Below are 25,758 nucleotides of genomic sequence, written 5' to 3' on the forward strand. Positions count from 1 at the left end.
CGCATGCGCAAGGCGCCAACCCACTCTCCTTGCCGCTTCACATTAGGTGACTCCCCCCCCCGCACCCGCTTCCCGTTCCGTGCGCACGCGTATTAATACGCCGAGCAAGAAAGAAGTACGGGAAAGGTCGCTCCGGCCGCCATTTCGAGCAAGGGCAGAGGAAGCGAATGAGAGCGAGGTAAAGCGGAGGAAGAAGAAAGGAAGCGGCAGGGCAGGCCAAAGGGGGCGGAGCCGCGCGTGCGCCGCGAGCCGCGCTCGAGCAGCTGGCGGTTTTTCCAGCTGCCCGGGCGGCGCGGCGCGCATGCGCCTTGGTGCGGAAGAGCGAGACGGCGGACTGAGGGGAGGGGGCGGGTGTCGCCGTCGCTTGCTTTGCCGCCGCCGCCGCTTCTGTCAGTTCCGGCTGCTGGGTCGGCTTCGTGAGGAGGAGGCGCCGCTGTTGCCGCCGCCGCCGCCGCCTGAGGAAAACTCGGCCTTCCCGCGACGGCACCAGGGGCGCCCGGCGGTCCTCCCCTCCCCCAGCCTCGCCGGCCATGGCCCGGGACTACGACCACCTCTTCAAGCTCCTCATCATCGGCGACAGCGGTGAGGCAGGGTGGGGGAGGGGAGAGGAGGGGGCGGGGCACGGGCGGGGGGCGGGGAGGTAGGGTAGGAAGTTCGGCCCGGCCCGGCCCGCGCGGAGGGAGGGAGGGGAGCGGAAGAGCCTCGAAGGAAGGAAAAGCGGGGAGGAGGATGTATGAGGCGGAAGAGCCGGGGGGGGGCAGCATCAGCCTTGGGGAGAATGGGGAAGTCAGGGAGGGGGGTTTATTTATTGCATTGCATTTTGTATACCGCCTTTTTTCTCCAAGGAGCTCAAGGTGGGTGCGCAACTTCTCCCCATTTGATCCTCACAACAACCCCCTGAGGTAGGCTAGCCTGAGAGGGAGCGTGCCTGGCCCAAGGTCATCCAGTGAGCTTCTTCGTGGCCGAGTAGGGATTTGATCCCCAAGGGGTGGGGGAAGTGAGAAGAATAATATCTGTTTACCCCTTCCCCCTGTTCATTTTCTGTTTATTAATGTATGTATCTGTACCCTGGAGGTTTTAAGAGTCTTGTTTGTAAGGTGCAGGGAGGGGGAGGGAACCCATGTTTCTTTGAGGAAGCAGGGTGACTCTAGAGCTAGTGTTTCCTAGTGGTTAGAGCACTCTGAATGCTGTTGGACTACAGCTCCCATCAACCCCATCCAGCAAGGTCAGTGATCAGCAAGGGTGGGAGATGTAAAACATCTGGAGAACCAAAGTTTCCCATCCCTGGGACAGAACACAGTATAAGTAACAATGAGCTAGTATAGTAGGAATACAGTAGTTGGCCACGATTGATAGGAGTTGTAGTTCAACAACATCTGGAGGGCGCCAGGTTGGCTACGGCTGGGCTAGGACCTGAGGTGGTTAGGTTTCAAATCCCCTGTTCAGTCAGGGTGAGACTCAATCAGTGACCTTGGGTCAGTCACTGTACCTCTCAGCCTGACCTACCTTGCAAGGTTGTCGTGAGGATAAACTGCTGGGGGGTGGGAAGGTATAAACTCCAACTTGAGTTGCTTGGATGAAAAGTTGGATATAAATGTTCATAATTAATAAAGAAAATGGAATGGGAAGAGCTAGCCAGTGGAAGATTGGAGGGGGCATGTCAGAGAAATGAATGTATATTTCTACTGCAAAACAATATTCTATATATGTGTGTATTTCTTGGAGCTCTTGTTTGGAATGTCAAGGAGAAGTAGCAGAGTATTTCCTTGTAAAGCAGTGGTTTATTATTATTATTATTATTATTATGCTTATTCTGTTCCTCCTTTATGTTGTTTGTTTCTAAGCAAAGGGAAGGTAATCACAATACAAAAATACAGTACAGTATTAGAATCAGTTAAAACAGTTGCCTCCTTCTTGGGCTGTTCTAACTGCTCAGCCCCTCTCTGTGGGCTCTAGTAAACAGAGGCCTGAAGGACAATGCTAGGGAAGCCCAAGGATGAGGGCAGGCAATGCTACTCAAATAATCTTGGCACCCTAGAGGGAACCATACTATTTCTTTTCCTGATACCAGACTTGATTATTTTTATGAGAAACTTTTGTAAGTTGCTTTGAGAGCTGCTCAGGCCCATAAAGCAGAATATAAGTATTGTAAATAAATAAACGTTACATTTTTATATCCCACCTTTTCCCCCAAGGAGGTCAGTGTGGCATGCATATTTATCTCTTGTCTGCTGTATTCTCACAGCAATCTTGTGAGGTAGCTTAGACAAAGTGACCTGCCCTATGTCACTTAGCGGGTGAATGAAGACTTGGAGCTCTGATATCTCTTGTATTTGACTGTCTAATCCCAATGTGGCATCCTCCAGATGTTTTGGACTACAACTCCCATCAGCCCCAGACAGCATATCCAATGGTAGAGGATAATAGGAGTTGTAGACCAAAACATTTGAAGGGCACATTGTTGACTATCCCTGGACCACTACACCACACAGACTCTGGTTACCTCGTGCATGGTCTTGTTGTAATACTTGTAACAGTCTTGAAAGGTAGGTCAGTGGTATCTCCAAGTTGCAAGTCTGAAAGAGAGGAAACAGCTTGCCTTAGGTTACCTAGTGTGTTTGTGGTAGAGGATACATTCTGAACCAAGAGCTTCCTGATTTGTAAATGAGGTTTCAATCCTATGATTACTTTCCTCTGAGTAAGACCCTTCAAAAACAGTGGGGCATGTATGAGTAAACTGCTGGGCTACAACTCTCTTAGACGCTATGCCATGCCAGCTGTCTGCATGTTGTCGAACATCTCATGGTGAAAACAAGGATACTTAAAGACAGGTGTAGTTCAAGACAGGTTTTCACTGGGTTCATCCCCACTTGCCACTGGTGAGAAGTCTACTGCATAGCTTGAGTCAGTTGTGCTCTTAACCCTCAGCATACTTTCAAGGCTTGTGGTGAGAATAAAATAGGTGCAGGGGAGACTGTTATTTATTATGCCCTGAGCTCCTTGGAGGGAGAGGGTAGATTTGAATGTGAGGAATAATAATGAAAGACTGTAAAGTATTTTGCAGATTTTTAAAAAAGTATCTTATAGATGTTATAAGAGGAGATCGAGTAACTGGAAATAACAAGTAAATTTTAAATATGCTTCCTCCTAATCTCCATGGCCACCAAACATTTACCCAAAGGTTAGAATCGCCTACGCATTGTCATTTCTATTCATGGAGCACCATTCATATACATGACACCTTAGAGTGTGGTGTTGGAAAAAGGCTAGGTCTCTGTCCCAGCTAGATTGCATTTTAAATGCTGAAATGGTGGAGAGTTTGGAGGACAAGCACAGGTGACAAGGTCCAAGTACTGGCAGCGACGTTACATGTAATTTGGCTTAATATCGATTGTTTCCTGCCCTTCCTCCCAAAGAGCTTAGAGTAGTGGCCTCACAATAATTGAGCTGAGCAGGTTGGATGGAAAGGGAATTATTTCCTCTGTGAGTTTCAAAACTGAATGTGGATTTGAGCACCGGCTTCCCAAGCAAGCAGCCCTTCAACCACAACTAGTTTAAAAACCAGGAAGGTGTTGCCCTTCCTCTGAACTATTTTCAGTTTGGTGGTCCTTCAGAGAAAGGACATTCTATAAAAATGGAACAGCCTATGAGAATTCTCTCTGTAATGATTGCACGACATACAGTTTGCATTGTGAATGTGAGGTACCTGGTTGATGGGATGGGGAAGGAAGCAACTGTGAAATGTAGGTGTTTAGATTTGTAGGCCATCCTATGAGAGCTTAGAGACCTCCGGTGTTGGTTAATTAAAAGCAATTCTCTGTTCCCAGAGCTAACATTTGTAAGAGCTGTTTTACATTTCCCCGTTCCTTTTGTGTCTAGTCTTACTTAGACTGTAAACCCAAGGCAGAGCCTGCCTCCCTTTTCTTCTTCTTTTGCATACAGTTTATAAATGCCTCTAGAAAACATTTTGAGGATTTAATATTAGCAATAGTAGCTGTGTATGAGCCAGAAAATGCTCCTTTGCAATCTCACCTCAACCACAAACTCACTAGGGGGCTAGAGGCAAGATTATATTATTGCAGCCCACTCCTCACCTGCAGTATACAGATAATACTAGCCTACCTCCTCAGATAGTTGTTGGGATTACTGAGATAATGTACGTGAAAGGTTTTGAATGCTTGACATGTGCTGTGTAAAATGCTTCACGCTGTTTAATTCATACATGAAAATGCTGCCTGTGTAGGGAATGCATAATGTATGAAGTGGCACTAATCTGTGCAAGTTTTCCATCTGCTCCCTTGGCTCTGCTGTGGGAGATCTTTCTGCAGTTTACAGTTTAGCCACTCTTCATCCATTTTCTGCTCAAAGATGTCTTAAAACCTGGTGCATCTAGATGACCAGTTACCAAATGGTAGCTTAGCACAGAGCCCATGCAACGCTGTAGTAAAACAGTTGTCTGTATTGCCCCGCCAAGCACTGGAACGCTATTATAACAGCATCTGGCATTTCCAGTTACAAAAGGATCAGACAGTGGGTGATGACAACATACCTCTGAGAGCCACTGCCAGCTATTATTATTATTATTATTATTATTATTATTATTATTTATATACCTCCCTATATCTGGAGGTCTCAGGGTGGTTCACAGAATAAAATCAAAATACAAAACCACAAAATACATAATAAAAATAAAAACAACCCAATAATCCCCCCCAAAAAAACCCAAATTTTAAAAGGGCAAAGGCCTGGTTTGGATAGACCATTCTGGGCTAGATCAGCTAATGGTCTGACAGGATAAGGCAGCTTCATATGCCCATGTTCATTTTTTCCAGGCTTCTGCACTCACTCAAAAAATTGAAAGATGACAGAAAAGCAGGAGGATTCTCTTCAGTGCTTGCAGGGGCTTTTCAGGGGTGGCTCCTTGCATGCGAGGCTCCCTTCATGATGAAGTGCATCTGGCCTCAGTTCTTTGCCAGTTAGTTAAGACATAACGTATTTTCGCGGACCATTTGGGGACTCAATGAGACAAATGAATTAGATGTTGCCGCTATTAGTAATTGTTGTTTAGTGATTTTTTATGAATGGTGGTGGTTTGAAGGATTGTGTTGTTTATGGATTTTATGTACTATTATCTTATTTGATTTTATTGTAAACTTCCCCCACTCCCATGGCTTGTGCAAAGGGTGGTATGACTGGCTTCCCAAATCATTACAGGTACAGTGGTTAGGTAGTATTCAGTGGTTGGTCATCATCTGGCTAAATGTAATCCAGTATCAGAAATTCCATTTAATCCCAATTAGGTAAAAACAAAAGGTGTACCATTTAATCCCAATATTAATGTTACCAGTTCTCTTGAAAAAATGGTAGTGAGAGTCTGTATGCTGCTTGTCCTAGTCCACAGAAACTATACACTTCTTATCTTGTTTATCCTTTGCAATCGATCCTGTAAGGGTAAACCTTCTGAACCAGAAAAGGTAACATGGAGAGATTTCCATGATATACCGGTAATAAGGACTCGTTTGTGGTTCCTGCATGAACTGTAACAGCTATTCTTCCTGTCCCTTCCCATCCCTAGTAATGCTGTTCATTTATTCATTTAGAATGTTTTTATGCATTGCTCTTCAAGACTGCAGTCTTGCCAAGGTAGCTTATAAATAGAAAATAGTATATATAACAAAACTTTAATTACAAGAGTTAAAATGAATCATTCATTGAGCCTCTGTCCTGAGTTCTTCACTTTTTCTTGTTTGTTGGCAACATATAACGTCATTAAGAACCAGCTCATATAATGATATCCTAGTGGCCCCTTCCCATGGCTTTTTAGCCAACCATTATTCATAGACACCACCTAGTTCCCTCCCTTATCTGGCACCTGCAGAGGACTCAAAGTTAGAGATGAGATCTGCTCATTGTGTTGGAGGCTTGTAGGACGTAGGGGATTGGTAGAATCTGTCCTGCTGCTTAAGAAGGACTCCTGTTTCTTAATCTTCTCCGAACTGTAGCCAAATAAGACTGTGTGATGATCTGTGTTACCTGCTCGCCAGAAAACCCAAAGCATTTGCCTCTACTAAGCAGATTTGGGGACACCTAAGAGATAAATAGATTCCGCTCCGACGGGAAGGTAAACGGCATTTCCATGAGCTGCTCTGGTTCGCCAGAAGCAACTTAGTCATGCTGGCCATGTCTGTGGACAAACGCCAGCTCCCTCGGACTATAGAGCGAGATGAGCGCGCAACCCCAGAGTCATCCACGACTGGACCTAACGGTCAGGGGTACTTTTACCTTTACCTTTAAGAGTCCCAGATATGTGAAGCTACTGTTGCTAGATGTAGCCAACGAAAAGAGCATTACATGCTTTGTGTTCTAAAGTGGTTGAAATACAACATAAAATACACTACTCTGGTTCAGTTTGCATCCTTGAGCTTTCCCTCTTTTCTCTTTCAGGTGTTGGCAAGAGCAGTTTGCTGTTACGTTTTGCAGACAACACTTTTTCAGGTAAGCTGGGCCCAGAACAACTCCAGAGGAGCCTTCCATCCAAGGAGCTCCAGAATGCTTCTATTCACACTCAAGGAGAAGAGAAGGGGCTTGAAGGCAGGGAAGCCAGTGGCAAGTCACCCTTGCTCATCACCCTAGATCCTGGGGATAACAGGTCATGTGGGGCAAGGATGCACCCCTTCATTTGCCCATATATACTCACAGAACTAATAATAATAATAAATATCTCGAATTCTTAGCTGCTTGTTACCTGAAGGTCTCCAAGCGACTTGCAACACATTTCAAACATATATATGTAAAAGTCCTGAATGTCATGATTTAAAGTATTTTAGGGAGAAGGTTTCTGTTCAAAATAGTCCATGAGCTCAACACAATTTTCTTCTCCCTGTTACATGCTCTTGGGTTTGCAGTCTTTATTTCTGCAAATATAAAGTTTTATTTTCATTCTTCAGGGTTTGAAGCTTGAATGTTTTCTGGTGAGAAAACAGGGCCCTCCCTTTCATTGGCCGTTGAAATTCTGTATGTACAGCTGAGCTTATTAGCTTGACTGCTTCTTGTTTGTGCCGCTTCCCTCAACAGGCAGCTACATCACCACAATTGGAGTAGACTTCAAAATCCGAACAGTTGAGATTAATGGAGAAAAGGTCAAGCTGCAGATCTGGGATACTGCTGGACAGGAGCGCTTCCGGACCATCACGTCTACGTGAGTTTATTTTAGTAGGATTGTCAGTTGACTCAAGGACTTGATTTCATCCTGTCTTTTAATAATTAGTTGCTTAAATAAGTTTGCATATTATTAGTTAAGGTGCCTTTCCACAATACCAGAGGAAGTATATGAGAACTTGCCGCCTAATAAACACACGGTACTATAACAACAATAACAGTAATATTTATTTTTATTGCTGCTACTACCTAGCTTTTCTGCCAAGATTGTCTTCCAAAGCATTTGACAGTTAAGATCCACAGAAAGGTATATTACAAGGGTATGAGGATTCTGTGATTCTACTCCAGAGGTGGCTAACCTGTGGCCTATGAGATGTTGCTGTGCTGTGTGGTGGTTAGATCAAGGTTAGCCAATGTGATGCCCTCCAGATTCTTTGGACTCCAACTCCCATCATCCTTGACCATTGGTCCTGCTGGGTGGGGCTGATGGGAGTTTGGAACTCAACATCATCTAGAGCAGTGTTTCTCAACCTGTGGGTCCCCAGATGTTGTTGGACTACAACTCCCATAATTCCTAGACAGCATGACCAGTGGTCAGAGATGATGGGGGTTGTAGTGCAACAACATCTGGGGACCCACATGTTGAGAACCGATGATCTAGAAGGTTGCCAGTTCCTTACCCCTCCCTACATGATCTAATGTTAAGCGTATAGGCTGGAATCGCAGCTTGGTGGGAGGGTTGTCTTTCTGTTGGTCCCAGTTCCTTTTTGCACTGGTAGGAAAATGAGGAAAAAAACCTTGTTCTGTTCTTGATTATGTCGTCATAGCATTCTGGCAGGACTTGCTCACAAAAATAAATGTGTGGCTAGCTGCAAATAGGTGTATGCTTGAGAAGAAGTGCCCTACAGAAGTAATTTGGATGACTTGAGTCCAGATTCTGTGTGTATTTTGAATGGGGATTATTTGCCTGCCAGCTTTTAGTCTTTAAAATCCTGTTGCCTGTTGTCTCAAGTGGGTTGTTTACTATAGAGCAAGGAAGGGTGTACTGCCACCTCGTGACTTGAACCAGTTCAGTGGTCCTACCCTCCCCCCCCAAGGAATCCTGGGAAGTGTGTAAGGCAGATAAGGATCACTGACAGAAAATCCCCAGCACCTTTTGCAAACTACAGTTCCCATGATTCTTTGAGGTAAACCATGGCAGTTCGTGGCATTAAACCAATATAAGTTTGCAGTGTTGGTAAGCCTTTAATGCGTAGTGTGTATACGAGATGGTGGCTTTTCTTCAACCAATGGGTGCTTTAAAAAATATTGGCTGAAGGGCTTTGCACTGCCCAGAACACAGCAGGCATGCTTGTTCACAGAACAGGAGCAAATCAGGGCAGGAAATCAGCTTTGCTTTATTAGGCTGATTCCATGTCTGCTGTTTTTTCAGGGCAGAGGAAGAGGTTAATGTTGGCATGTTACTTAGATCACAAAATGAGATTTGCAGATGAAATTCATGTTACATAAAGCGTATCTGCAGGGGAAATCAATTATTGTTCAAATACAAATATTTTGGAAATGAGACAAATGCTTGTCTTAACTAGACGTTATACCTTGAGGTGCAATGGGGGTCTTCCCAATTTACATGAAAGCCTGTTTGGAAACTGCTATCTTGCATTTCTTTATTGCTGCAGGAAGTAGTATGAACAGCAAGCTTTGAGCATGCTGCTTGAACTGGCCCCCGACTTCCTTCAAGTCCTGAGGCATATCCTCTGAGGGTTGTGCTGCGTGGGCCAGATTCATACAGGAAAATGTGTTGGGGGTAAAGCAGCCAGGCACTGCGGAATATCTGGTAAATGGGCAGTGTGGGTCAGCTGCAACATGTCTCACTGGTGCTGTGTCAGCAGAGCTCTTCCTGTGTGTGATTGTGTGAGTGTGCATGTGTGTGTGCGCGCGCACGCGCACACACACCACATTGTGACTTGGACTTGGGGCTCTTTTGGAATTGAACCAGTACCCTGTGTAGAATACCCAGAAGAAGATGTCGGGTGCAAACAAGAAAAGTTGCTGAATGCCTTTGCCCCTAATCCACTGGGTAAATAAAGGGCGACGCCCAGGACTGGGTGTGTGCACTCAAGTTCCCCAGAATTGCACAAGGAAGCCATCCAGTGTGGTATTCAGTTCCCTCAGAATCTCAGCTTTTTGCATAAAGACCGGGTTGAGCAAGGGGAAATCTCAGAAACCAGAGGAAATGCTGAACAAGACATTGCAGGATCAGAGGGTGGGGCTTCAGGGCTCTGTACGTCACTTGGCCCCTCCCAGTGACATGCAAGCTCAGCCAAAATAATGCACATGAGCAGAGGTTGCAGCATTTTGTTGGTATTGTTCCAGGATTTGTGTGCACTCATGTATCTGTGTGTTGCACCCTGAAGAGGGACTGAAGGTTTGTGCGATACATTTGCTGATTTACAATTGTCTATTTCTGTGTTTTGTTATTCTATTTGCTACAAAAAAGAAACATAGTTGTTTGGTCCAGTTGATGATCTTAAGACTGTATCTGGTAAATTCTACTGAAATGGAACCAAGGGAGTGTGCAGGGTGACTTCAGGTGACCAGTCCAGATGCTGTTTAATGCACAATAAGCTTATTAACATGTAAAAGCCGACTTCTATTCCTTGTCCCCCATTGTGCCACTTGCTTGGTGGTAAGGCTGCCTACAAGTTGCTCTTGCTTATACTACACCTACATGTTCATGGCAGCAAATAAACAGGTCACTGCCCAAAGGTGCTTACAACCCATCTTTTAGCACATCAGGTTGACTTACACACCAGTTGAGACTATTAGTTTATCTGGTAGTGGATTGTCTTCCTCCAGGGTGGGGAACCTTTGACCCTGCGAATGTTGTTGGGTTGCAGCTCCTGTCAGCCCTGACTATTAGCCATGCTGGCTGGGGCTCATAGGATATGTGGTTCAGCATTATCTGGAGGGCTAAAGGTTTCCCCACCCTGGTCTACACTGGCTGACAGGCAGAGAATTTTTTTCCCACCTGGACATGTTGGGGTTTGCAACTGGGACCTTCTGCGTGTTGAACTGTGGTCCCTTCCCCACAAAATAGCAGCTGTGAATGCCACAATCATTCCACCAAAAAAGCTGTCCATCAAATCTTTCCATGGGCCTTGCATGTCTCAGTGCTGTTGGATTCCTATCATGCTCGGAAACTTCCTACCCAAGTATGGCTTGCTGGCCGGTAACATTACTGGTTCAGCCAACATCGTTCCTTCTGTAACATCTTCCTCTTGTGTTCATCTCTCTTTCCTGAATTTCTAATCCATTTCAAGCTCATGGTGACAGCAGTTGTCCATGGCTCACAGAGTCTTCTCCATGGTAATCTGAGATTCTGAATCATCTCTGCCAACACTGCATCCCACAGAATCTTGCTTCCACTTCCTGCATCATGTGCTTCCCCCACAGTGCTGAAGCCCAGGCAGCCTATCATTGTCTGTGTGGTTCCCCTCTCCCCACTTCAAAAGCTCCAGTTTTTGCCCTTCTGTTTCTATCACAGTTTCTATTTGCCCAGTCCAAGCAGTTAAGGGCAGCCCCAAGCCCATCACAGCCATATTGCTTGCTTCAGGTATACTGGTGTTTCTCTCCCCTCGCCACTCCCCTGATAAGCATGTGAAGCATCTCAAAGTGTCACAGACACATGCCTTAACACACCTCTTTCTCTCCTCAGGTACTACAGAGGGACACATGGGGTTATTGTGGTTTATGATGTTACGAGCGCTGAGTCCTTCGTGAACGTCAAGCGGTGGTTGCATGAAATAAACCAGAATTGCGACGATGTGTGCCGGATATTAGGTAAGCTGCCTGGTTTGAGCAGCCTTTGAGTCATGTTACTGTGGCCAGCTGATGGCTGATTCATAGGACTGCACTTTCCCATGGTAGCTAAAGAATCCTAGTGGCAGATTGAGCTGTGAACCAGCTTAAATTTCTCAGTTTAAGTCCCAGTTGATGTCTCACTTCAGCCATGAGCTTTTCAGGTGGTCTTATGCAAGCAAGATTCTGACTCTCGGCCTCTGTCTATCCCCCACCCCAACCTACAACGTGGGCATCATCACATGGCTCTACCTCATAAGGCTGTTGTCCAAATTACTGAGAATGTGAAGGCTTTGATCACCTTGAAGAGCTGTATAAATGCTAAATATGACTTCTTGGTACTTGCAGTTGGTAATAAGAACGATGACCCAGAACGGAAAGTGGTGGAGACGGAAGACGCCTATAAATTTGCTGGGCAGATGGGGATCCAACTGTTTGAGACCAGCGCCAAAGAGAACATTAATGTGGAAGAAGTAAGTGATAACCAAGGAAAAGATGGGGGGGGGGGGCTTACGTTTAATCCCACAGGGGACATGTTGCTTCTGATGAGCACATTGCTGATCCCTTGACTGTTCTAGGCTACATACCAAGGAAGGCGTTGACATGGTTGTGAAGAAACCATCCCTTTCTCTGCAGAGTGCCTGATATGTAGGAAGTAGAAAGCAATAGACTTGCTTCTGGAGGCTGGCGAAGAGAGTCCTTTGGCATAACCAGCAGGGCCGATGGTCAGGGGGATGGGAGTTGCAGCCCTACAGCATGTGAAAGGCCACATATTTGCTTTCCTTACCTTGGGGGCTGATGGGAGTTGTGGTTCAAAAATTACCACTTATTCTGGTCCCCTCCCCATTTAGTATCCTTAAGGCTTTTATCCAGAACCACGTCACTTGCCCCTCGCAGCTCTTTTAAAGCAGGAATAGGGAACCCGTGGCCTTCCAGTGGTGTTGGACTACACCTCCCCTTGTCTCCCTTGACCATTGGCCTGGTGCTGATGGGAATCTGCCAACATCTGGAGTTTCTGCATCCGTGTTCTTAAAGCTTGTTCAATAGCACCCCTCAGTTTGTGTTAAGCAGGGACAACATTGTTCAGCTGCCATTCTGAACAAGAGGGGCAAGAGCGGTGAGGAGCTCGGGACGGAACATGTGATCCCATTATCCAAGCTCTTAACTCTAGTTAGTGGCCAGCTAACATAATGTCTTCAGTGCCCCTGATTCTAGAACTGGCCACTTCTGGTGTAGCCGGAGACTGCTGCTGGTCTGCTTTCCGGCGTGTTGCTTATTGTTGTTCAGAGTTCTCCACTATCATCTTGCGTTTTTCTTTTTCAGATGTTCAACTGCATCACAGAGTTGGTTCTGCGAGCCAAAAAAGACAACCTAGCAAAGCAGCAGCAGCAGCAACAGAACGATGTGGTGAAGCTAACGAAGAACAGTAAACGGAAGAAGGCCCGGTGTTGCTAATGCCCTTTTCTTTTGCGGCAGAGACTGCACCCTCAGACAGCTCAGCCCTTCCAGCCAGATGCAGGCGGCGATTCCACTGGGCTAGGCCACGGGAGGACTCTTCCCTGCCCCCCGCACACCCCTCAGTTTGTGCCGTTATTTAAATGAGTTCTCTCCACGTTTTTTTTCGGTCAGGAGGCACCTTACCACAATAGTGCCAAGGAGGTATAGGATGGAGGTGATTCTGCCCCCTCTTTCCTACCTTATCCCCCCTCCCCCAAGAACATCTTGTAGACAAAAATGACTTTGCCTACCAAGTGGACTTTTGATCTCAAGAGTTTTGTACATAATGTATATTGTGCTTTAACCAGCTGCGCCTCCCTCGTTGTCGCTTCTGCCTTCTTAATTATCGACCAATCATGACTTCTTCAGAGTTCACCATTTTTTCTCTCCCTCCAAAGAGTACAGTACAATGTCCTTAAGTGAAGCTGCCCCTTGTTGGCATTCATTCCTCTTCAGCCTTTGTTAACCTTCAGGCTAGGATGGAGGCCTTAGCTACGTTTTCAGGCTGTGTGGGCAACCTTCCGAGATTCCTTTCCCCCCAGACTCCAGAATAGCCAATGTAGCTGGAGCTTTGTCACTTCTTGGAATAGCTGTGCTCTCTTTCTTCTCCACACTCCCTGGCAGGGGGTGAGAGAGGCTTCCCCCACCCCCATCCCAATTTAACTTCTCTGGCCAGTTAAAATGAAATCTTTGGCAATTAGATGTGAGACTTAAAACTAGTATTATCCCCACCCCGGTGGAATCTCTCTCCCATAACATCCTTAAGAGCTACCAAAGTGTAAACCTGTCAAAAACTATTCCCCACACCTGCCCTCATCATTCTGCACACAGTTGCGCGATGTGCATTTCTCAAAAGTGCATTTCTGGCTGCCAACATTCTCTGTGGCTCTTGCTTAGTTCCCTTCTCCCACAAATTAAGAGCTGAAGGGTATCTGGCTCTTCCAAATGGTGCTTGCACCCAACAGGTGTCAACAGGCTATTTTCTGTGTCCTTTATCAGACCAGAGGTGGTCTCTTAGGTATTGGATGGGCTTCTTGCTGTGGTTTGTGCAGTTTTGACTGGATTTCTGATCTGGTTATGCTGAAAGTAAAAGGATCCCCCCCTTGTTCTTTTTTTAATGGCTATGGTGGGCTTTAGGAGGGAAATAACCAGAGGCTTACCTCCTCATTGTTTAAAAATGAGCTCACCTAGCATATTAAGATGGCTCAGGCTATAGGAGAGCACATGTTTTTCAACCAAAATGATTCCTTCCTCCCCCTGAATATGAAATTGATAGGATGCTCTCCAGCGTCACTGACCCTTTGGACATTGAATTATGCAAGAAGGGCTAAGTTGAAAACCCTTATTATTTTGCTTGCCTTGAATAACAAAAATCAACAAATATGGTTGTACAAAGCCCTCGTGCAATCGCATTGCAAGTAGTCTGACTCTGCAGGCTTTTCCCACGCAAGCGGCAAATGTGACAGGTTTCAGCCGGTGAAATTGTTCTCAAAGACAACATCCATCCCAGCTGCCCATCTTCCACAGCTGTCTGCTCTGTGCGTCTCTTGTAAGTTAACTTCTCACTAATTCCAGAATTGAGAATGTGAGCTGAGCAAACCAATTGGGAAGGAATGGCTAGCGTTAAGAGGCCCGTAGAAAATAGTGGAACGTGCTGGTGTCTTGGTTTGGAACTCACGGGCTGAAGCAACGGTGGATCCTCATTGTGTGACAGGGAGGGGGGATGGCTCTCATATTGCAGTGGTCTTTTGTGAAAGGGGGGGGGCGTGGGTGTGAGCTTTGCCAATGCAACAGTCCCGGTTTCCGATGTTGAAGCATGGGATGCTTTTCCCAAGGATGCCGTTAGCAGCACCTCTCCCGGTTCTTGTCTTTGCTCAGTGCTGCTGCATAAGCTCCAGTCGTTAAAGGAGGCTTCACGGTGGTAGATTTACTTGGTGGACAGTGCTAGTGGGTGGTGCCTGTGGAGTATTAAATGGGGTGGGGGTGGGGAGAGCTGCGTTTTTAGCGGTGCTGATGTCAAGCGGTGGAATGTCTAACTGGTTTGCTAGGACTATTTCTGTATATTGAAACTTTCTAATTATGCTTTTTAAATAATTTTAAAAAACTAAAAATAAAGGTGCCAAGCTGCCAAATCTTCCTTCATGGCTCCTGTCTTTTGCTTCTCTCCCAATACCAGGTGTGCACATTTCTTCTCTGGCTTCTTTGACTCCCCCCCCCCCACCTTCCCAGTTAGGCTCCATATGCCCATCAGGAAAATGTACTGTATGCTAATGTCTTGTATGTAGCCTCTTTTGGAAAGGGATCTGCTAGATTATATTTCTTCACAAGGCGGAAGGGAGAGACTTCTTGGGCCCACCACCTTTATTGGGGCCAATCAAAATGCCCTAAATGTGGCAGGTTTCTGAGTTGTCTAGAACTCTTCATTGGACAAGATGTTGCACAAAGCAGGGGGCAAGAGGGTAGAGTACAAAAATGTGGCTATACACTTAAGATTTTTGGATAAAAAGCAATGGCTGCTCCTCATCTCTAGGAAAATGAAAGCCGAAGAGACACATCTGGGATAGAGTCTACAAGCTGAACATTTAAGTAAACCACCCTGAGTGTCAGCATCACTATCAGGTACTAGGTTAGGACATTTTTATTCTCCTAGGTGCTTTAAATAGAAATCCAGTGGAAAATGAAGGTGTTTTTTTTAATAGCCCAATTGGATCATTCATTCTGTCTGAATTGGTTTTGGAGCTGTTGAGAAGTGCTTTTGTTTTTAACCTGTAGTATTTCAATTATGTTATTTGCATTGTGAACAACTGGCATATATTTGTACAAAGAGCACTAAATGAACACCACTAATTATTATTTTTAACATGCTACCATCGTTTGAAGTCGGGGACAGGGAAACCAGTGGGCCTCCAGATGTTGCTAGACTCCCAACTCCCATCATGCCTGGCCACTGGCTATGCTTGGCTTGGAGGCTGATGGGCGTTGGAGTCCAACAATGTCAGTACGCCAAGCAGTTCTCCAGGACTGGCTTAAATGCAGCAAGGGAGTGCTTTTCCCTGTTGGAACTCCCAAATAAGGTGTCCTGTCCCCCGTCCCCCCGCAATGTCGCTGGACTCCAACTCCCATCAGCCTCAGCCAACATGACCAGTGGTCAAGACTGATGGGAGTTAGAGTCTAGCAATGTTTGCAGGGTACAGCTTCTCCTCTTCCCCCCTACAGCAGTGAGCAATTCATAGTACCCATAGAAAGACAGTACCCATAGAAAGGACCCATTTTATTCTGACGAGAACTATTTACAAAAGAAGCAGTAGAGCGGCGTTTTCTACTAAAATATGCCTTTATAGAATATCTTATATATATTTATATAAAAAGTACATTTATTTACATTACTGCTACATACAAAAATTACTGCACTGTGTAATATGTACATATACCTCTATAGATACATTCTGTCTGTTCATCCCTGCTGTGTGCTTGGTTTCCAAGGGCTTTAGGCAGGGTGGGGGAAGCCTACTGATGCAGCTCCCAGGCACATCTCGCTTTACTTTTGGGTAAGCGGTTTGAGCTGCTGAAGTGGGGAACGCTGACAGATCCAGATCCGAGGGTCTCTGGAGGTGCAAACTGTCCCCAGAACCTGCCATGGTCTGTGGGGAATGCTCATTGCTAGTAGGTTCCTAGTTCCCTTATGATGGGCTGGACAACCTCTGGACCTCCAGCTGTTGTTAGGACTCCAGTTCCCATTAGCCCCACCAACATGGCCAGTGGGTGACGGATGATGGGCGCTGAGAGTCCAGAAACGTCTGAAGGACTGCAGGCTTGCCCCAGCTCTGGCTTACAGCCTAGATCAGACAGTGTGTGAAAAGGACTGGTTGGCCACCGTGAGAACAGGATACTGGAATAGACAGGCCTGATCCGGCAAGAAGGTTTTTCTGCTGTTCTTAAAAAGGCTGCTCACTTCCTGGCCTATATTACTTCGGGTTCTATAATGGGGAATTGAGCGACTGAATGCTCCTCATTTTTCTTCTTAATTGCACATAAACTAAAACTTGGAGAAATGTTCTAGAGTTGCCTTCTTTCCTGGTCAGCAAGTTTTCGATGTGCCGGGATTTATTTTATTACAGACAGCCACACAATCTCTCTTGCCCTCCTCCAAATGGTAAAAATGAGGATCAGTTTTGCCATGTGGAACTGGGCCTCTCTGGATCCTGATGTGGGCCCCCCCATTACTTTCTTTTTTGCTATAGGCAATAGACTTGGTGGCCCATTGCACCTCCCATGTGAAGTGTACCCATGGGGCTTGCTAGCTCTGCTTACTTCTTGACGATGCTGAGCCTGCCCAACCCACAGCCAGAGAAAGCTGAAAAGGATCCCAGATAGCCAAACACAGGGAAAGCAGGAGCTGTGGGCCATCTCTCTCCTGCCACTGTTTGACTGTAGCTTTCTTTGCTCCTCCTAAGGAAAGGTTAGCTACTTGGCAGTGATCAATGATGGAGGGAGCCAGAGGCTCTACAAGTGCCCCTCTTGCATTATCAGTTAGCCTCTTGCTTACAGGCAAAACGCATGTCAGGCGCTAAAACAGGGGGGACGACTGCAGCCCTTGACTCCAGCTGGATCACATTGGCTGAGGCTGATGGGAGTTGCAATCCCCAGAATGGGGTGGTGGTGGTGGAACTGGACACGGGACAGAGTTTTCCCTTTCCTGTTCCAAAATATACCATGGTGTACTTTTAGGTGCAAGAATTAACTGAATGAATCTGTGCAATGTTTTGTCTGGTCTGATCTTTAGGTAGTGATACCACGGCTGATGCCCCTAGTGAGGATTCTCAGCTAATGCGGGGAGGGGGGAGATAAAGCGGGCAGTATGGCTCCTTGCAATCGCTCTACAGCCACCCGCTTCTCCTCCCAAATTAATGGAGCTCTCCACTGCTGTCACGAAGCTCCAGCACCCCTGGCTGTGTAGTTCAATAATATCACAATATGATGTGGCGGGGGGGGGGGGGGCTGTACTGTTATGACAGATGGCAATGCTCAACAGAGAGCGTGGGTGGGGGACTGGCAACTCTTGGAAACAAGTCTACAAGTGTGGCTGTCAGGTTTCTCAAGGTGGGGGAGGGAGACCAGCCCTCCCTGTTCTCTCTTTATTGCTTTCAGTTCACTATCCCACAATGCAATGGGCAGTAGCTAACCTTGCAGGAGAAGGCGGCAAAATATGGTATATCACATTTTAGGAAAGATGCTGCTCCCCCCCCCCATAAGATTTCAGCTTCACCCTATGCATGTTTTTACTCAAAAGGAAGACCCACAGTGCTCAAGGATGCTGTCTGCCAAACCAGTGTATGAATACAGGTAACAGGTTCTGTTACACACTATTTTAACCAGAATACCTTTATGAATGTTGCCACTCGGGTTCTGTTCCAGACTGGTGTAAAGCAGGGATCAGGAACCTATGGGCACTCTAGATATTGCTGAACTACAACTCCTATCATCCCCTGACCATTGGCCAGGCTGGCTGGGGGCAGATGGGATTCCAGTAACAACAGGTTCCCCACCCCTGGTGTAATAGAACTCACAGCGCAGGGATTCCTTTCTACATAAACCAGCACTATCTGTCCCATGGTCCTCCAAATGTTGTTGGACTGCCGCGCCCATCAACCCCAGCCAACATAGGTAGGGGCATGATGGGAACTGTAGTTAAACAGCAGCCAGTAGACTACAGGTTCCCCATCCTTTTCAGAAGCAATTCTTTCCCTTGCAAGCATTCTGCTCTAACAGCCAGTTACCAGATTAAGACAGTAACACACTGTATCTTTAAAATACATTCTTTCCCTTAAATAATTCTGGGCCCTGTAGTTTATCCCTTACAGAGTTACAATTCCCAGCAACTCTTAGCAAACTTTAGTGCCCAGAATTTTATGGGGGGAATGTGCTTCAAATGTATAGTGTGCACTCAGTCTAAATCTATATGGGACAAGTTTATTTCTGTGGCTGCTCCAGCTGTGAAGGGCATCTGCAGCAGGTGCAAGAGTTGGGTTCCTGTTTTTGGAGGGCCAAGAGAAGATATAACAGCAGACTGGGCATACATACACCATCTACTGTCTATGGTTGGAAAAGGATTTGTTCTCATAGAGTCCACCTGCATCTCAGCTCTGCCACTTCTAGATTGGAGCTCCCCCAAACCTTCCTCCAATTCGAATAGCTAAATGTGCTGCCCTGCATCTGTTGATGGTTTCTCAACAGGCCCAATGGTCAAGACGTTGGGTGTCCAACAGCACCCACAGGGCATCATGTTGGCTACCCCCAGCCTAGAAAAATGCCATGCCAAGAAAAGATGGAATCTGGCTGAACCTATGCTGGGGTGAGGAACCTGTGACCCTCAATCTGTCAACAGCAACACAACTCCTAGTATCCCTGACCATTGACCATGCCGGTTGGGAGTCAGTGGGGATCAGGCTGAAGTCTCAACTGCTCCCGCATCTTAGCAGTAGAGCCTACCCTTTGTGAAAATGCCACGCTCCTGTCATTTCTATTCTTCCATGAGCCTCACTCCCAATTTAACCTCACAATAGCAGCAAGGGGTGGTGGGGTTTAGCACCTAGGCAGGGATAGCCAACATCAGGGCTGGTGGGGTGAGGCCGCTGCCTCAGGCAGCAAAAGCCCCCAAGGCAGCACCCCTGTGGGCAGACCACTGCCAGCAGAGAAGCAGCACAGGCATTGGTGCTGATTTCAGGATTACATGCAAGATCTCTCCCAAAATTGGCAGTGGGGCTGGCACCGCTCCTCCATCAGTAGCAGGGCAGGGTGGCGCTTGCCATTTGCCCTTGCCAGCATGGTGCCCTCCAGATCTTGTTGAACTCCCATCAGCCCCTGCCAGCATGGCCAAAGGTTCGTGATATTGGGAACTGTAGTCCAACAAGATCTGGATGGCACCACGTAGCCAGTCCTGGCCCAAGGTTTAGAAGACAGCAAGCGGTCTCATTTTGCTGAAGGACCAACTTGGGAGGGTAGGTGGGAATCCCAAGAATTTGCAAAAACCTGGGCTCTGGTTCTGACAAGCAGAGACAGCAGGATTTGTCCAGGGATACTTCTGCTTATTGGGTATGGTGCTTGTTTAGGCACAGGAGCAGCTGCCCCTCTTAGACGCTTGCTGCAGCATACTTGCAACTTCCAGCTGGCTAGAGACTTGCCCATTTCCTTGCAGCCACAACCTCTGGGAAAGGAGAGCAGGGGAACAGAGCTGACGTGGAAGCTGTACTGCCTTCAGTGTGCTTACATTCTTGCCTAGTCACCCACCCTGAGAGAGACCAGGACAGAGCACAAACACTCCTCCGTCTGCTGAGTTCTGTCTGGCTCTGCCCAAACCAGGAGCCACGACTGCTCTCTCTCTCTCACTTTTGAGAAATGGACAGATAAGGATGACCTGCCTTTGCCAACCTGGTGCCCTCTGGTCTGGTGAAAAGAATGGAAACTCAGCAAATAAAATGCATGGGTATTTCCCCCTTTCTCTCTCTTCCCCGTCCGCCCCCCAGCCCCCGGCCCTTCCTTGGCTCCTACATCTCAACTGGTCCTTTAAAGTTTCCTCTTTTGCAGAAGAGAATGACTTTTAAGACATCTGGATTACTCACAGCAGAAACAGAGTGGACCTAACAAGAGACCCTGAAGGTGGTGTGTTTTCTTATCATGTTGCTTTAAGGTATCAAAGAGTGTCCTTTTTCAATTGCTATCGCGCAGAAGACCGGCGATTGGACTATGACGCATGTAAACATTGAGTTCAGACCACGCAGCCTGCAAGATTAGTGCAGTGTTCTTAAGGGTTGGGGGACGGGACTCCTTGCCCCCCCTTTTTTTTCATTTTCTTTTTTTGGCGGCTTCTTCTGTGACCGGAATTGGAGACCGTCATCCATCACAAGCTGGGCTTGCTGAATCTCTCTCCAGCATCCTTCATCTCAAAAAATAAAAATAAAAAAAGGAAAAGGGAAGAAAGAACAAAAAGGAATTGAGAGTGGTTGCTCTTGTCCAATTAATTTTTCTTGAAAAAAGAAAAGAGGCGGTTCCCTTCTGCCCCGCTGGGCTCTGACCCCTGCTGCTCTGGCCTCAGCAAGGGGGAGGGTCTAGTGCGCCGCTTTGCCCCGTGACCGCTGGAGAAGGAATAGGTGGGCTGGCTCCACTCCTTTGGATGTTTGTCCATCAGCTGCTGGTCAATGACCCTCTGCATGTCATCCTGCAGCAGGAAGGAAAGAAGGAACGCTGTTAACAGGAAGGACAAAGAGAGAGCGGGAGGGATAAGACAAACATAAAGAGGCCAAATTCTGGGAAGGTTGAGAAGCAGCAAAACCTGGCCATCCTCAGGCTCTGGGGTCCCCCTCTCCCTTCAATCATGCTGCCAAAAATGTTCTCTTTTACTCCCTCCCACCCATATAAATAAATGGCTGTGCCAGCTTCTGCAAACAAAGTCACAAGCGCACAATAGCGGCCAGCCCAGCCTCCACAAACACAGCGCTCCTGTAGGCAGAGAGCTCAGCAGGAGAGGGAGAGATCGGACTCTGTACATTGGCTCAACTGAAAACCAGCAAATTTTGCCTCCTCTGCCAATTTTATTTCCCATTACTCTTCCCGTTGCAAAATATCTGTAACTAATAACTGGGGCCTGAGCCTGCTTTTTTCCTCTTCCCTCCCTAACTTGTTTTCCTCTTGTGTCATGAATTCTTACATTGTGAGAACATGTCTTCCCACTGATTATTTATAAGCTGCTCTGGGAACCTTTATTGGCTGAAGAGTGGGATAAAAATGTCTAATAATAAAAAGTACCGTATTTTTCGCTCTATAGGGCGCACCGGACCATAGGGCGCACCTAGATTTTGGGGGGGGGGAGAATAAAGAATTTTTTTTTTATCCCGCTAGCTGTCTTGGCTTCATTTTTAGCCGCGGGCCTGGGGCGGGGGAAGCCCGAGCTTCCCCTGACCCCGGCCCCCAGAACGGATCCGGGAGCGGCGGCAAGGTTGCGAGGAACCTCGCCTTTGCTCCTGGAGCTTGCTGCTATCCGCAAGCCTTTGGAGCCCAGCGGGAACTCCCGCCGTGCTCTGAGGGCTTGTGGATAGCTTCCTGAATCCTGGAGAGCGAGAGGGGTCGGTGCACACTTCAGCGAAAGCCTGCATTCACTCCATAGAATGCACACACATTTTCCCTTCATTTTTGGAGGAGGAAAAGGGCGTCCTATAGAGCGAAAAATACGGTTGTAGTAGAAGCAGTACCAGTGGTAGCAGATTATACACAGATAGGCATACTAAGTTCTGCCTCTGCACAGAAACACATCCCTTGTGCATCATGGCAAAGGGCATTTGGGTACCATTATTTAAACGGTAGTGCCTGTAGATCACTTAAATGCTAAATTGAGGTGAAATAGCTCCAGGAATCTTGCCATGAGTTCTCTCTCAGCCATCAAAGCTTTTTGTACTCAGGGCTTATGTAATGTGAGGAATGAGCTGCATGACAAGCAGACTCTAGCACTAAAAGGAGGGTTGGGGGGAATCATTATTAACCAGAAATCAGTGAAGCCAAGAGGAAAGAAAAAAGAATTTCCATCTGACACATGGATTATCATCACAGCAAGGGCTCGGTTGCTAGGAACAACCATCAAATGCACATGGACACAGCAAAGACGTGTGTGCACTCATGCGCAAACACACAGACTTCACTCCTACCATATCGCCGCCAGCATCAGTAAAACAGACATAGCCAGTCACCTAGCTCTGAGGCCTCATCTTACATCAGCAGAGAGGCTGGTCCATTAGGCTGACCAGGGCATTATCCCACCAATCTCAGCCTGCCCTTTGCCAGCCCTCACCTGCCAGCCTGCCTTCTTACTTGCACCCACTCCAGGGGATGTCTTTGCCTGCTAGCAGCTTCTTCCTCCTCAGTCTCTTTGTTGCCCTTGTAGAACCACAGCAGGGAGGAGGATGGGAACAAACCTAGAACTTGTTGGTTCTGTTCGTCATTGGCTCTGGCGCCACCTCCTGTTGGGCTCCCTGCCTGCCGCTCCACCAGTCTCAAAGGGCACCAGCCACCACTGTTTTACATGTCTGGTAAGCAGCAAATTGGCTATCATTTATATCAGGGGTCGGCAAGGTTTACCAGGCCTGGGCCGGTTCACTCCAGCGGAGATCCCTCCATGGCTGGATTGTGCGTGTGAGCAAGTGCACCCACAATTTCCAGCGTCTGCGCAGATGTGATTTCCAGTGCCACAGAAGTGAGTCCGCATGCCGCGCTGCACTGGTTTAGCGTAGCGCGCGGGGACTCACTAAGCGGGCGGTTCAGTTCGGGGGCGGCTTATGGGCTGGCTAAACGACCCCCATGGGCCACCTGTGACCCATGGGCCTCAGGTTGCTAACCCCTGAACTACAGTCATACCTCGGGTTGAAGTAGCTTTGGGTTGAGCGTTTTCTGGTTGCGCTCTGCGGCAAGCCGGAAGTAATGGAACGCGTTACTTCCGGGTTTTGCCACTCGAGCATGCGCAGACGCTCAAAATGATGCCATGCACATGCGCGGAAGTGGTGAATTGTGACCCGCGCACGCACAGACGTGGGCTGCGTTTGTTTCAGGATGCAAATGGCGCTCAGGAACGGATCCCATTCGCATCCAGAGTATATGCAAATCCCCTTTGGCCTAGTAATTTCAAACAGCATGCTAAGGAAGGGTTAATTTCTAGAATACCCTTGCCCCCCAAAGAATAATGGAAGTGATTTATTTTTTAAAAAAGAACACACACAAAAGATACTTCAGGCTTCAACAGCAGGGATGTGGAACCTGTGGACCTCCCAAGGTTGTGGGACTACAACTCCCATCATCCCTGATGCTGGCTGGTGATGATGGAAGTTGGGAGTCCAACAACCTCTGCATTCCTTCCAACTTTTTCTGATGCAAAACCAAGACATGCATCTTCCGGTACGTGCTCCCAGGGGAGTCATGGGACCTGCGCCTGGCTCACTCTCCAAAAAAGGGCTTTTTTCAAGGCAGGAGCGCACGAGAAAATGAGATGCCCCTTTTTTCCGGGTCACTTGAAAGGTATGCCTCTGGAGCATGGGTAAGCAAACTAAAGCCCAGGGGCCGGATCCAGTCCAATCACCTTCTAAATCCGGCCCATGGACAGTCCAGGAATCAGCATGTTTTTATATGAGTAGAATGTGTCCTTTTATTTAAAATGCATCTCTGGGTTATTTGTGGGGCATAGGAATTCGTTCATTTTTTTCTTCAAAATATAGCCTGGCCCCCCACAAGGTCCGAGGGACAGTGGACTGGCCCCCTGCTGAAAACGTTTGCTGACCCCTGCTCTGGAGGGTCACAGAGTCCCCATCCCTCCTTTAAAGCAAGCTGTTCTGGTCACGGGAGCAGAAGCCTGGCTGTTCTAACATCTATTGAGCAATCAAGTCAGAAGTGAGGGCTGGAGAAGGCACGACAAGCTGGGGAGAGAAAGAGGAGATGGGAAATTCAAATGGAAGAGACTGGAGGGGCTGCTTGTAGGAAGGGGTGCACAGCGATAGAGATATACGAAGCACGGCGGACCACCCGTGAGGCGGGGTGATGCAGCTGCCTCAGGCAGCAGAAACTAAAGAAGCAGAGACCCCATGTATGCTCTGCCACCTCCGCTGGCCAAGAAGCAGTGCTGGATTCCGGTGACATCAAGCAGAGCGCACAAGGTCTCTGCCATCGCCTCCATTTTGTAGCCACCGCCAAGCAACCCAGCTAAGTGAGGCTGCAGCACAGCATGTTCCCATTTCGTTTTAGGCGGGGAAACGGGACCCCTGACACCAAGTCAGATCATTGGTCCATCTGGCTCAGTACTGACCTCCGTATCTTTCCAGGGTTTCAGAGAGCGGGGCTTTTTCCATCCCTACCTGCTCTCCCACTGAGCTACAGGCCAGTGCTCATATAAGCAGCAATGGGCAGCAGCTCTCCAGGGAGTCTATCCCAGCCTTACCAGGAGATGCTGGGGACTGAAACCTGGGAGCTTCTGCATGCAAAGCAGATGCTGGACCAGTTTGCTTTGGCCTTTACACTGAAAGTAAAGATCCCCGTCGTCAATAAAGGGCTGATCTAAACAGGAAGAAAGGGAGCGGTTTGAAGTTCTCCATTCCACGTTCTTATTATACAATGTTTTCAGCTTGTGATTATGAGTCATCTTGCTGGGGAGAGGGGCACATGGGGCCAAAACAAAACAACATGCATCTCTCCGCCAGCAGAGCAAAATGCTCCACAGCACCAGTGGTGGTGTAGTGGTTAGGGTGTTAAACTGGGACCAGGGAGGTAAAGGTAAAGGGACCCCTGACCATTAGGTCCAGTCGCGGCCGACTCTGGGGTTGTGGCGCTCATCTCGCTTTATTGGCCGAGGGAGCCGGCGTACAGCTTCCGGGTCATGTGGCCAGCATGACTAAGCCGCTTCTGGCGAACCAGAGCAGCCCACGGAAACACCGTTTACCTTCCCACCAGAGCGGTACCTATTTATCTACTTGAACTTTGACATGCTTTCGAGCTGCTAGGTTGGCAGGAGCAGGGACAGAGCAACGGGAGCTCACCCCGTCATGGGGATTCAAACCGCCGACCTTCTGATCGGCAAGTCCTAGGCTCTGTGGTTTAACCCACAGCGCCACCTGTGTCCCAATAATTATTAGTAAATGCCTCTCTGCCACAAAGCTCACTGGCTGACCCCAGGCCAATCACAGTCAGTGGCGAAGCTTCATGCTCTGGCACCGGGGAGGGGGCAGAGTGCAGGCCGGGGCGGGGCTAGCGCGCATCCCGGGGGCATGACAGGCATCCTGGGGGTGTGGCACATGCCTGTGGTGGCCTGGTGCCCAGCACAAATGGGGGGGCAGCCGCAATGGCACCCTACCAGGATCGCGCTGCCGGGGGCAGTGTGCTCCCCCCGCATTCCTCTTCCTCCACCACTGATCAAGTCCCTCAGCCTAACCTACCTCACAGGGTTGTTGTGAGAAGATGATGTTAAAGGGAAGAGCCATATGCACCACTTAGAGGTCTTTGGAGGAAAAATCATCATTGGTCCATGAAGCTCAAGATTATCAACACTGACACAGCTCTCTAGGATATAGGGCAGGCTTCCTCAACCTCGGCCCTCCAGATGTTTTTGAGACTAAAGTTCCCATCATCCCTGACCGCTGGTCCTGCGAGGTAGGGATCATGGGAGTTGTAGGCCAAAAGCAACTGGAGGGCCAAAGTTGCGGAAGCCTGATATAGGGCTTT

The 25,758-nt window shown here is 47.8% G+C and overlaps 2 protein-coding genes across 7 annotated transcripts in view; one reads left to right on the top strand and one right to left on the bottom strand.

The window, feature by feature from the left end:
• The first annotated feature begins 239 nt into the window (after positions 1 to 239).
• RAB35 (RAB35, member RAS oncogene family) lies at positions 240 to 14,650 on the top strand. Of its 2 annotated transcripts, XM_083417987.1 has the most exons (6): positions 240 to 582; positions 6,445 to 6,495; positions 7,075 to 7,198; positions 10,874 to 10,998; positions 11,365 to 11,489; positions 12,340 to 14,650. In XM_083417987.1, the coding sequence occupies exons 1-6, from the start codon at positions 531 to 533 to the stop codon at positions 12,469 to 12,471; spliced, it is 609 nt and encodes a 202-aa protein (XP_083274113.1). In that variant the 5' UTR covers positions 240 to 530; the 3' UTR covers positions 12,472 to 14,650. The 2 variants fall into 2 exon arrangements, with proteins under 2 accessions (XP_083274113.1, XP_083274114.1); XM_083417988.1 differs by lacking the exon at positions 11,365 to 11,489 and having other exon boundaries at positions 306 to 582.
• BICDL1 (BICD family like cargo adaptor 1) overlaps positions 13,612 to 25,758 on the bottom strand; it is a 62,378-nt gene continuing 50,231 nt past the window's right edge. For 4 of the 5 annotated variants that reach the window (XM_083417722.1, XM_083417723.1, XM_083417724.1 and 1 more), the window contains one exon: positions 13,612 to 20,728. In XM_083417722.1, coding sequence (XP_083273848.1) covers positions 20,528 to 20,728 — 201 coding nt within the window. In that variant the 3' untranslated portion in view covers positions 13,612 to 20,527. The remainder of the gene's footprint in view (positions 20,729 to 25,758) is intronic. The other variant, XR_014505972.1, reaches the window with a different exon arrangement.

Source organism: Podarcis tiliguerta (genome assembly GCF_965153285.1).
Source record: "Podarcis tiliguerta genome assembly, chromosome: 16".
Lineage (NCBI taxonomy): Eukaryota > Metazoa > Chordata > Lepidosauria > Squamata > Lacertidae > Podarcis > Podarcis tiliguerta.

Bases quoted from the DNA above. Each gene is read 5' to 3' on its own strand.
- RAB35 (XM_083417987.1), top strand. From the start codon at position 531: ATGGCCCGGGACTACGACCACCTCTTCAAGCTCCTCATCATCGGCGAC. The intron at 6,496-7,074 runs GTAAGCTGGGCC...TTCCCTCAACAG, and splicing joins TGCAGACAACACTTTTTCAG to GCAGCTACATCACCACAATT. The intron at 10,999-11,364 runs GTAAGCTGCCTG...TGGTACTTGCAG, and splicing joins CGATGTGTGCCGGATATTAG to TTGGTAATAAGAACGATGAC.